Source organism: Patella vulgata, chromosome 4 (genome assembly GCF_932274485.2).
Source record: "Patella vulgata chromosome 4, xgPatVulg1.2, whole genome shotgun sequence".
NCBI lineage: Eukaryota > Metazoa > Mollusca > Gastropoda > Patellidae > Patella > Patella vulgata.
This window is the reverse complement of record NC_065882.2, coordinates 45109288-45122540: the sequence shown is the minus strand read 5'-3', so window position 1 is coordinate 45122540 and position 13253 is coordinate 45109288. Positions and strand designations below refer to the sequence as shown.

The following is a 13253-nucleotide window of genomic DNA, read 5'->3' as shown; positions in this document are numbered from 1 at the left end:
TGTTCTGCAGGGGTGTTTCTGAGGCCAAATTGATTGAAAAATACAAAAATTGAAAAATTTTTGGTATCCGACCATTGTTTCGGTCGGAATGGGGCACATTTTCAAATGGCCGCCAAAATGGGTCCAATATAGCCAAAAATCGTATTTTTAAGCTATTACTTCGAATGAGTGCGATTTATTTTTCTAAATATAGATCTTTAATAGGATTTTCAACATATAAAACTTATATAAGACGTCACACAAAGCATTTCTCTTGCAAATAGCTCCTGGAATCCAATATGGCAGCCAAAATCCAAGATGGCGGCCATAAATTGCAGGGATTACTGGATATTTACAGAGTAGCGATAACCATGTCGTGTAACTCGTTTTACTTTTGAGTGGATTAATTTTGAGTTTTTTCTACACTAATTCTGACGTCAGAAAATGACGTCATAAATGGTGACGTGCAATAGTTCTTAGAAAAGAACAGACGTCGTCTGTTCTGATCAGTCACATACGTTTTCGATTTTCGTAATCATACATGTAGTGCCAATTTGTTCAACTAAGCTTATAATTGTTATTCACAATATGGAATTTCGCAGTTCTGGCGTGAGGAAAGAACTGTTTGGCGTAATTTACGACGAAGTACCTGGGTATGTAAAGGGCGCAAAGTTACCAACTGGCAAGTATTTATTGGGTAGAATGATGTCGCTGTGTAAGGAACCTACTACAGGGAGGAAAATAGTAAGCAGAGACGAAGCTAGTAAAATAGTTGCTGGTGAATTACGTTATGATTGGATCAGTAAAAATGTGTATCCGCTTAGTGAACGATCTGTGGCCAAACGTCTCCGTGAGGATTATGACTTTTTGCTCAATATGCGAAAACGCGAGAAAAGTTCGGGAAACAGATGTGATCAATGGCGCAGTAAAGTTTCAAATTTCAACGATAAAATGACCATCAGGGCGTATGATATCAGAGCCACTGACCCGTTGTACGAAAAACAACTGGAGACAGAATTTGATGTGAAAAAGACGCCCGAGGACAATGCATTTTATGAAGATAATTGAAAGGTAACTACATCGCCCGCTGTACTGAAACGGTTCCTCGTTATTGGCTAAAGCAGAAACGTAGGGTGGCAGCACGTCAAATATCACAAGAACAGACAAAGAAAGCTATCATTGATGAAAATGAGACTCAAATGGAAATCAACATGCGTGAAATCGTAGCTGCAATTAAAGATATACCGGAATCAGAAACTCGTGATCCTGGTTATGAAAATTTTGATACAGACTCCATCTGTACGTCATCACGGGTTTTGAAGAAATCGGACTCCGGTTCTGACTTTCCATCTGTCAAAATCCGGACAGGATATAAGACATTCAATGAGCCGTTGATCCGCTATCTCGTACAAAGTCTGTCAAAGTACTAGGTCACTACTAACGATTTATTAGGCATCTGTGTCGATTTGGCCAATGGAGTCTTTCATCAAAATTGGAAGATGAGTGACGATGAAGACATGGAACAAAACGATAGTGATGATTATGAAGACCAGGTGATGGATGATCCAAAGCGGCGAAGGCGATGTGACGATCGTACCTATATAATGCCTAGTAGAAAGTCAATACGAAACTACTTAGAGGATGCCTCTTACCTCAATTTGGAGATGGTAGCTAGACACCTTGCTGATAGTTCTGGTAACACAATCACTGTCGGCTTAGACGACACCACAAAATCGGCAGGCCATAGATTTTTCAACATCAAAACGGATCACATTACTGTAGCAGGACCAACAGCGGACAAGAAGACGTTTACAACTGGTTACACGGAAAACATTTCACATTCTGGTAAAGATGCCGCCAAGACGTACGATTTTAAACTGAAAAGTTTAGCAATTCTGGCCGATAGTTCAACTGAAGAGCTTAAAGAGCACATTGACTTTTGGATGACCGACCGTGCTGGCGATTGTAGCACCATGCTCCAATACCTCAATGTTGACAATGATAAGGTTCTGAAATGCTGCGCCCATATAATTCTTGGTGTGGATAGCGGTGTAGAAAAAGTGCTCAAAGAAACAGAGCAAGGAATCAGAATTGAAAAACTGATAGACTGCTCCAGTATTCTTCGTTCACCATCATCCAGTATTTTGACTGTCGGACTAATAGCTATCACAAAATTACTTTCACCAAGTCACGCAGCGCACTCTGTGTCTCTTTATAATGAATTTGTGAACTGGTTGGTTAAAGTGCACATAAGATGGTCCCAGAAGATTTGAGATACGTGTAGCCAATGGTTACTATATCCACTTTACGGCAAGTTCACGCCAATCTGGTTGAAATTAATTCAGTTATCTTCATTCAAAGTCGTAAAAATAGACCTTCCATAAAAACGGCTTTGCCAATTATCGAAAACACTCTTAATCCCCTCAGACGCCAGTGACATCACAGTGACCGAATGCATATTCGGAATGTTTATTCCTTAATTACCTATATACAGCCGGCGTGTGTATTCTTTAACGCCTGAAGGATTCCTTAATCCCCCTAATTAAATAAAACAATTGACTACGGAATAATTTGTTTTGTAATTCATTTTAATTTAAGATCCAATTTAGAGTGCCTACAACTTTTAAACTTTGAAGTCCTGAACTCTTAATTAATTTTTTACAATATGGAACTAATTGGACGAACACTTTTAATATGTAAAAAATATACGGGTCCAGTTATGTGGTTTTTACTGCGAGCACTTTTCCACATAAAGTGTAGTGTCGTTAATATCTCTCATTAATTAATCAATCCGACTATAAAAGTTATACAGGCATGGGTCATAAATTAATTTCAAGTTGGTGTTAGCAGTGAGTGTTAGTGGGATTAAGAATGTTGATTAGGTAATTATCTTTTTTTACCCCGGCTAGATCAAAGACATCACTCTCAGTGGAACGTGTGCGTAATACCTCACGAACGAACTAATGGTAGAATCATACACACACACATTAATTGTATAAAATAAATTAAGTTTTACTAATAAGTTGTTTAAAATTACTATATACCCAATAATTATTGCTCACCGGTGTTTTTGTAATCAAGTAGCCTCGTATTGTTTGTTGATTGGCGTTCAAACAACATTTAATTGATGGATGGATTAACGTTTTTGATACGATTAGGTTATAATGTCCAACATCGGTTATCTTCTTTATAATAAAAGTATTTTACAATTGCATCTCCTATTCTAACTTTCATTATGACAAAGTGAGAAGATGACCCGCCCTCTCTTCCCACGACAACGATTTTCAAGCCATTTTTAAAATCGTGTTTTAAAGTGATTTTTAGATATACAAGAACGTTTAATTATTTTAAATCTGTTTTAAAGTGACGTTTAGATATACAAGAACTTTTTATTATTTAGTGTTTTTACCTAACTTCTATTTTTTATTTAAGTAAATAACTTAATCAAATCAACCTGTCTATAATATCATGCATTATGTATTGGACGTTAAATTTGTAATAAACAACAACAACAACAGCATTGACAGTTTAATCACTCACCAAACGGCACCAGGAACTCCACGAATGATCCCGTGCAATTTTTGCGGCGAAGTTTAACCTCATTTACTACACCCGTAGTACATGGAACGGTACATGATAATAAGATACCAAGCGTTGATTGGCAGAGAAATGAGTGCGATCTATTGTAGATGTTATGCATAGTCATCAGAAAATTCCATATTCACTGTAGTTGTTCTTTATGTATAGAAATGGTTATTATTATTATATATAGCTAATAATGAATATATCGACAAATGACTGGCACCATTTGTATTTCTGTACTTAAGTTTGGGATATCAAGTATTACGGGGTTATCCAAATTAACGGTAAATGCGCTAATTTCTTGAGTCATCTTCATTTGACACGTGGCCTATTTAAACAAAGGCAGCTTAAATTGATCTACGGCATGATACAGCATTTTAAATTCACTCTAAAATATTCCAATCACAAATGTCTAATCTATACCAATGAAAGACGATAATTCGGTGATTATGATTAGGCCAGTCACGTGGTAATTGGACCGTCAATAGACGCTTGCCCAGTTGCCGTGTGTATTGATAGTGCTATATTGTACATACGGTGAGATACTGTATAGATAATGTATATCCTATGTGTAGTGCCTGTGACGTCACCAGCCAATCAACCGGATTAAGGTCGTAATTGAAAAATCGAAAAGCGTTTTGGCGTGTCGGATACTTAAACGTTAACAGCGGACTTAATTTTAATCAGATTGGTGTGAACTTGCCGTAACCATGGGCTATACATACATGAAATTTAGATTTTTGATCTTAAGTGGTCTTTAACAATAACTTAGAATCTAACGGCTTTAAGGGATTTGTTTCCAATCGTTTTGGACGTATCGCCGAACTTGCCAAGTTGTACATTGCTAAAATGGATCAGATCAGAGACTTTTTTGACGCGATCGTTGATGTAAACTCTAATAAGTTAGTATTAGCTGTATCAACCTTCATCACAAACGACTGGTTCCAGTGTGCATGTGAAATATATAACCTGATCGGTGACATGATAATATTTCTTATGATGGACTTATTCGGAATAGATGGTCGTAAATGCGAGTCAGAGCACAGTTGGGCGAATGTACGAGCTTTTTTCAGTGATATGTTTGAAAAATTAGCGACACTGCGAAAGCGATTCGGACAAACATTGACCGGAAAAGGACAGTTAATCGGAACCATCATTGAAGAAATCATTGATGTTTTAAATAGACAGGTATTACAGATGGACTATTTCGATGACGAAACTACGAGTACGATTGATGAAAAAAAATTAAGGTATGCTCCTATTACTAATATGGGATGTGAGTCTAGTTTCGCAAGACTCGATAACCAGATGAAAATTGCAGGAGGGATGACTAAAGTGGAAACGTATTCGAAAAAATGCATTATTGCTACTAATGGACTATTAGCTGATGAGAAATTTACAGAACTTGGTGATAAAGAGTGCAGAAATAAATGGAAATGGGCAAGGAGTAGTGACGAGGTTAAACGTGTGAGGAAATTAGAAGCTGACTTCTTGGCCACTGCCAAAATAAGCAAACAGTTAGCGTTAAAACAGAAAGAAAAATTGAAACAGCTAAAATTTGGTAAAATGCAAAAACTTTTGGATACGTGTAAACTACACGGAGGTCCAGTCACTGTCTCTTCAATAACCTCGTTGAATAACCTGAATGAACGACAGCTACTCTCTGAAATTGGCTATTTGAGGATAACTACAGCACCTGATATCCGTCAAAAACGACGTGTCAAGTCTGACAATGGGCGGTTCCGATTCCAAAATTTCACTATTCAAGAACTCAGAAACTCAATAAAATCTGTTGTTCATCCAGAATATAAGCAAGACTGTGACATTGAAACCTTGTTAAAATTAGCACTTGCTAAGCGTCGTTAAAACAGTAACTTACATCGAAAGATCATCAGAAAAAACCTATAAAATGATATATTACATGACATGTTCATCTTTACACTGTAAATACCCGGTTACCCCGGCAATATATGATCGCCATCTTGGATTTTGTCCGCCATCTTGGATTTCAAAGTTTAGTCTACTGGAAAGTAAAAAATAGTGAAAAACCTATAAAATGATATATTACATGACATGTTTGTTGTTATTCTGTAAATATCCGGTAATCCCTGCAATATACGGCCGCCATCTTGGATTTTGGCCGCCATATTGGATTCCAGGAGTTATTTGCTAGAGAAATGCTTTGTGTGACCTCTTATCAGAATTATATTGTTGAAAAACCCAGTAATGGTCTATACTTATGAAAATAAATCGCATTAATTCGAAGTAATAGCTTAAAAATACGATTTTTACATATTTAGACGTCCATTTCGAAAATGTGCCCCATTCCGACCAAAAAAATCGTCGAACACTAAAAATTCTTCAATTTTCGTTTTTTTCAGGCAATTTGGCCTAAGAAACACCCCTGCAGATTTTTTTTTTTGATATTGTCCCAACCCTACTCCTACTTGTTAAAATGATTTATATAATTAGTAAATAATTATCATCATTGGATGATTGATGTTTTGTCATATATATATATAGTGTAACCAATATATACATTGTACTTTTATAATCAATATGATACTGTTTATTAGTCGTGTTTATGTTGTTATGATTTGAATTTCTTCATGCAATATTTGTGAACCGCCAGTAGGAATAATGTCTCTTATAAATACATTAAGATGGCTTGAATTTGCCTGGCAGGCTAGCCTCTGGGACTGTGGTCGAAGGTCAGTGATATCGACAAGCTACGTTCCGATGGCAAAGATCCTCCTTTAAAGCTTCTTTCTGTTTCAGAGGATTGCCGGAAAAAGACAAATTGCAGATTGAAGAAAAGTACGGCGAATGCTATTCGCCCGAAAAAGGAAAGACACTGGCAGATTCAAGAACAAGTACGGCGAATGCTATTCGCCCGAAAAAGTAAAGACATTGGCAGTTCCAAGAACTAGTACGGCGAATGCTATTCGCCTGAAAAAGTAAAGACCCTTACAGAGTAAGGTGAACGCTGTTCACCCGAAAAAGGACAGTTTAACAGAAATAAACGCATTTAAGCTGTAAATACTGATATATATATATTTTGAAAGTTTTTGTTACATAAAGGTTTGAAAACTGAACGAGTCTGTCTTATTCCTACGGTGAAGCTTATTATAATTTTAGCAAAACACCATTACTGACCACTTTTTAGCTGGTCCTTACACACCCTTCCGAAGTTCCGTTTACCGGTGGCTCGTGATCAGCCAGGAATTGATCACTGGTGGCAGAGATACCAAGCTCCCCATACCCCAAACGTGGTTTTCCCTTCAAGGAAACGTTACAGTATTACCACATGCTCTATAGAAACACACTGACCTGGATAATTTTGGGTTGTTATACAATAACTTCGAAATGAAGATAAATATATAATTATCCACGACATATTTCTCACATTTATCAGTTTAACGGCATTATGGATCACATAATTGTGACGTAAATCCTACTAATGAATAACTAAATAACTAATGGATAACTAACTTCACAGCTAGCGACACTAGCGCCCCCTAGATTATCGTCTTGTACAATAAGTGTAACCATATAAACACAACATTTCTGCAACACATGGAATTATCAATATTGCTATACAATTGCACTGGAATATACGTAATTTTCATAATAATTCGGTAAGCAAGTTAACTAATCTCCAGATTTAATTCTACAATACGCACAAGGCTGTAATACCACTGTAAAAATATTATAATGCATTTTTCTCCCAACACATACATTGTAGAGGATTCATGTTATGTCTATGCTGTTTTTATTTAATATGAATGCGAATGCGAAGAGCAGTACTTCATATCTGATAACCCTTTTTTCAAAGATCATAATAATCTTGTTTACATCGTGCGTGAAGGCAATAGCGGTGAAGCGGCTTTGTTCTAGAAAATTCTTATGACACGCTGGTGATCAAATAGTGAATGACGAACAATGGACCGTGTCATGCCTTTGATAAGATTCCTACATATCAATTAACTTTTATTGTTCTACTACCAGACATTCATCATTAATTATCAACACAATACTCAGTATAATCTGTTAACGACGATGTATACAACTCTATAACACCACAATCATGAAATTATGTGGCTTTCATACATGTGCATTATTCTGTGTTGGCCGTACAATTTTACAGTTACATAGTTGAGGTCGATCGTAGCCATGTTTAAAAATTGGGTTTGAAAAAAAAAAAAAAAATTCCGGCCTATTTTCCATAGCCCTAGGTCTTGACTGGCATATACGGCCAATGTGGAACCCATGGTAAGTACCTACCTGCTCTAGCTGTTCTACCCACACGATGTACATAATCTTTAGGTCTATTAGGAACATTATGATTTATAATCAAATCTACTGTTGGGATATCTAAACCTCTGTAAACAATTAAATAAAATAAATTATTTGATTTATAATACATATAGAATATATACACATTACATATCATCAAATAATTATTCTTGATAAAAAAATTCCTACATTCTGACATATGGAGGAGAATTTGTTCAGACAATGCTCGTATTTCAACTCTGAAGAAATATTTTGGATGTACTGTCAGGCTGTCAATGTGTTCACAAGGTCTCATGTTTATATTCTATTCACATGACCAGGCATACTTTCATAGTCTGCTCAACAGATGTGGAACCTGGGTTTAAACATACATTATGCAAGAGCTAAATCTGCCAACTGCAGGTCTTTCTTTAGGCCTGAAACGTTATCTAAATTATTAATTAGACATTAATTAACTTATCCAGACCATAATCAACTTTCGATGGCATTGCTAGCCTGTGATATTTACTGGATTAGAACCCGGTCTGCTGCTTCAGATTAAATAAAAAAATCGATAATAATAATAATAATATGTCCATTTATATAGTAATATAGTAATGATGATCTAAGCCCAAAATTCAATTGCTAAATACACGGTTCAGGATGGATCATTTTGACTGAAATTTTCAGCAAATTCCCTTTACATTATCTAGTTTTTAACTATTATAGTGAGTACTACCAGCTCTTTATCTAATCTCTCATAATGTATCTTTAATAAGTCATGAAGGAACTTCCAAACTCCTCCACATTATCACTGTTATATAGATTGAATTTCTTTCATCTGGATGTGTCGATCGCAAATAATTTTAATATGCTCATTCAGACATCAAGATATTATGGTGAATCATACTAAATATTACAAATATCAATTATCTTCAATAATAAATGGGATTAATAAAGTAAAAGCAGGCTTTCACGGCAAAAAAACTAAGGGGAGCTGAAAAAATCTCTTCATGCAACTGGAAAAAATTGAAAATTGTTCTACAGCAATCAAGATAAATACAAAAGAGCTAACCATGCTAACACCTACCTACTAGCTACATCAGTTGCTATCATTATTCTAACTTTATGCGATTTAAATGATGCAAGTGATGCTAATCTTTCTGGTTGTCTTAATGTAGAATGTAATATAACACATTTAACACCCATTTCTTGTAAGATCATTCCTAATATTTGTGCATATCTGAAAGTATAATAAATTAATTATTCCTGATGAGGGCTGTGTAGAGTGATCAAAGGTACAATATTTGATAAAACAGACCAGGATCCACAAATTTTCACAGTGGATAAATGAATTTCAAACCATTTTCTATGTTATCTTTTTCATTATGTCTTGACAACAGAACTGAACAGCTACTAGTACCAGAGGGGTGGGACAATTTACCCATTTTACCAAATACTACCCAATACCACACCAATACCACTACAATATAACTACATACTACCCAATACTACAACATAATGATGTAAAATGTGCATATCAATTGAACTTAGTTATACTGCAGGAATTGTACTTTAAATGCAATTACCGATGTCTGGCTGTTCCATTTGCCTCCCTATATCTATTACATGTATATTAATTAAAGAAAAGCTGCCCCAAGAATATTTTTTATTTGGCTGTTGGTTCTATTACTCATATAGTTCAAAACATTCATTTATAACTCCAAACATCAAAACCAGCGACTGCCAGGCAGGATACGCCCACATTTTCGAGAGATGGATAAAGAACAAGCTAAAAAGAAAGTAATTTTTCCTACAATCCATGGCCATAATTCAGGAAGTTACGGTCCGATATGCGCAAATATCGAAAGGAACCGAGATCTTTGGGTTATAGACTTACATTTCAAGTTTCAACAAAGTCGGATACAAATTGTGACCTCTATAGGGTCCACAACCTTGATATACCATATTTTTACGCTATTTGAGAACGAGGGGCGTCCATTTTGTCTGTCAGTTTTGGGCCGATTTTCACGAAATTCGAACTCAGCCGTCCTTAGGGTGTAACAGTGATATAATAATATGTTTTTTTAATTGGATAAAAATTATGACCTCTATAGGGTCCAAAAGCTAAAATCGCGATTTTTCATACAATCAGGGGCCATAATTCTGTCTGTCAGTTTGGGGCCGATTTCACGAAATTCAAACGATTTTTTGTACAATCAGGGGCCATAATTCAGGAAGTTACGGTTCGATATGCACGAATATCGAAAGGAACCACGATCTTTTGGTTATAAACTTAAATTTCAAGTTTCAACAAAATCGGATAACCAGCGGCTGCCAGGCAGGATACGCCCACATTTTCGAGAGATGGATAGAGAACAAGCTAACAAGAAAGTGATTTTTCCTACAATCAAGGGCCATAATTCAGGAAATTACAAATTGATATGCGCATATATCGAAAGGAACTGAGATCTTTGTGTTATAAACTTACATTTCAAGTTTCAACAAAATCGGATAAAAATTGTGACCTCTATAGGGTCCACAACCTTGATATACCATATTTTTACGCTATTTGAGAACGAACGGTGGCCATTTTGTCTGTCAATTTTGGGGCGATTTTCACAAAATTCAAACTCAACTGTCCTTAGGTTGGAACGGTAATATAATAATACGGTTTTTTAAATCGGATAAAAATTATGACCTCTAATGGGTCCACAAGCTAAAAACGTGATTTTTCGTACAATCAGGGGCCATAATTCAGGAAGTTACGGTCCGATATGCACGAATATCGCAAGGAACCGAGATCTTTGGGTTATAAACTTACATTTCAAGTTTCACCAAAATCGGATAAATATTGTGACCTCTATAGGGTCCACAACCTTGATATACCATATTCTTACGCTATTTGGGAACGAACGGCGGCCATTTTGTCTGTCAATTTTGGGCCGATTTTCACGAAATTCGAACTCAGTCATCCTTAGGGTGTAACGGTGATATAATAGAACGGTTTTTTAAATCGGATAAAAATTATGACTTCTATAGGTCAACAAGCTAAAAACGTGATTTTTCGTACAATCAGGGGCCATAATTCAGAAAGTTACTGTCCGATATGCGCAAATATCGAAAGGAACTGAGATCTTTGTTTTATAAACATACATTTCAAGTTTCAACAAAATCGGATAAAAATTGTGACCTCTATAGGGTCCACAAGCTAAAAACGTGATTTTTCATACAAACAGGGGCCATAATTCATGAAGTTTCGATGCGATACATGCCAATATCGAAAGCAGCCGAGATCTTTTGGGGATAAACCTATATTTCAAGTTTCGTCGAAATCGGATAAGAATTGTGACCTGTAGAGAGTCCACAAACAATTGTGGACGGACTGACGGACAGGGGCGACGGCATAATACGTCCACATGAAAATGTGGGCATATAAAAATTGTAACCTCTATAGGGTCCACAACCTTGATATACCATATTTTTACGCTATTTGAGAATGAGGGGCGGCCATTTTGTCTGTCAGTTTGGGGCTGATTTTCACGAAATTCAAACTCAGCCGTCCTTAGGGTTTAACGGGGATATAATAATACATTTTTTTAAATTGGATAAAAATTATGAACTCTATAGGGTCCACAAGCTAAAAACGTGATTTTTCGTACAATCAGGGGCCATAATTCAGGAAGTTACGTACCGATATGCACGAATATCGAAAGGAACCGAGATCTTTGGGTTATAAGCATACATTTCAAGTTTGACCTCTACAGTGTTCACAAGCTAAAAACATGATTTTTCGTACAATCAGGGGCCATAATCCATGAAGTTACAGTCCGATACATGCCAATATCAAAAGGAACCGAGATCTTAGGGTGATAAACCTTTATTTCAAGTTTCATTGAAATCAGATAAAAATTGTGATCTGTAGACTGTTCACAAACAATTGTGGACGGACGGACAGGGGCGACGACAATATACGTCCACATGAAAATGTGGGCGTATAAAAAAGAGTGTTCTCCCACCAGATTCATTTTGAGAAAATTAACTGCAAAACATTCTATGCACGAATGTTTAACCCAACGAGGTAGCGAGCCATTTAGCAGTTAATTGTTTTGTTTTTTTATTGCATTGCATGGTACAGGGCATGTGATATTCTAAGTACTTGTTCTTTCAGCTTTTTGACATTTTCTTTGACTAGGTTTTTTGCCACATGACATATACAACAGAAAGAGGCTAAAACCAATATTGGCAAAAGAATATCTTCAAGTGTATTATTTGGTAGCAGTATGATCGAGTGATAATATAAATAGTCCAGAACTTGATTACCCAATCAACAATCTTAACCCCGTTGATTAATTGTTAAGTCAGGTGGAATGTACACAAGGAGAGCATTACACATTTGTAATAAACATGTGCAATTTCGTTCATTTTAAAATGAAAGTAAATATGCAATAACTTAATAGTTGACGTGAAAAAATAAACATAAGCAGTTTTTTTTTTTGTTAAAGGACATACCTCCTGACGATAGTCATTTATAAACTACTGGCCATCTTATATAATAATACAGTAGTTAATTATATACTGTTCAAAAAAAGTAGGGGATATTTGATTTTTAAGTGTTATTAAAGTCACCTAATGAAACTGACGAAGAAACAAATGACAAAATGAAATGAAGTTCACATTCATCGATTTATTCCAAATGATCGTTAGACTAAGTAAGGCACAGACTGACCATTATAAGGGTAAAATGATACCCGGGGTCAAACAGCAAAGTTACCACAGCATCACAACCAAGTCAGTAACGGGTAAATCCTCCTCTGTTTGCCAAACAAGCATTGATCTGACGTGGCATACTCCTAATGAGACGTCTAAGGTCATTTTGGTCCAGATTGTCCCATTCCTGTTGCAACGCAGCAGCAAGTTCTTGGACATTGGCAGGACGTTGTTGACGTTGACGTAACCTCTGTCCAAGCATGTCCCAGACATGCTCGATGGGGGAGAGGTCGGGACTCAGTGCTGGCCAAGGTAATGTGGTGATGTTCTGTTGTTGGAGGTAACCTGTAACGATCCTGGCCCTGTGACATCTTGCGTTGTCATCCTGGAAGATGAAACGGCGGCCATGACGTCGTGCGAACGGCACAACATGGACTGCCAAGATGTTGTCCCGGTAGTACTGGCCTGTAACACGCCCTGCAACAACATGTAAAGCCGTTCTTCCAGCAACAGTGATGCCTCCCTACACCATAACAGAACCACCCCCAAATCGATCATGTCTGATGACGTTAACGTCTTGGAAGCGCTCGTTTCGACGACGCCACACCCTCCTACGTCTGTCCAAAAAATCAACAGTGAACCTTGACTCATCTGAAAACATCACATTGCTCCAGCGTCGATTATCCCAGTGTTGACGATCCCTACAC

General features: G+C 36.6%; 1 protein-coding gene across 1 annotated transcript in view; it reads right to left on the bottom strand.

Annotated features, from left to right (window-relative positions):
• LOC126818228 (probable ATP-dependent RNA helicase DDX49) overlaps positions 1-13253 on the bottom strand; it is a 36675-nt gene that overhangs the window by 11332 nt on the left and 12090 nt on the right. The window contains exons 7-8 of the mRNA XM_050545519.2: positions 8927-9079; positions 7846-7943 (exon numbers count right to left, since the gene is read on the bottom strand). Of these exons, the coding sequence (XP_050401476.1) occupies positions 7846-7943; positions 8927-9079 (251 nt within the window). The remainder of the gene's footprint in view (positions 1-7845; positions 7944-8926; positions 9080-13253) is intronic.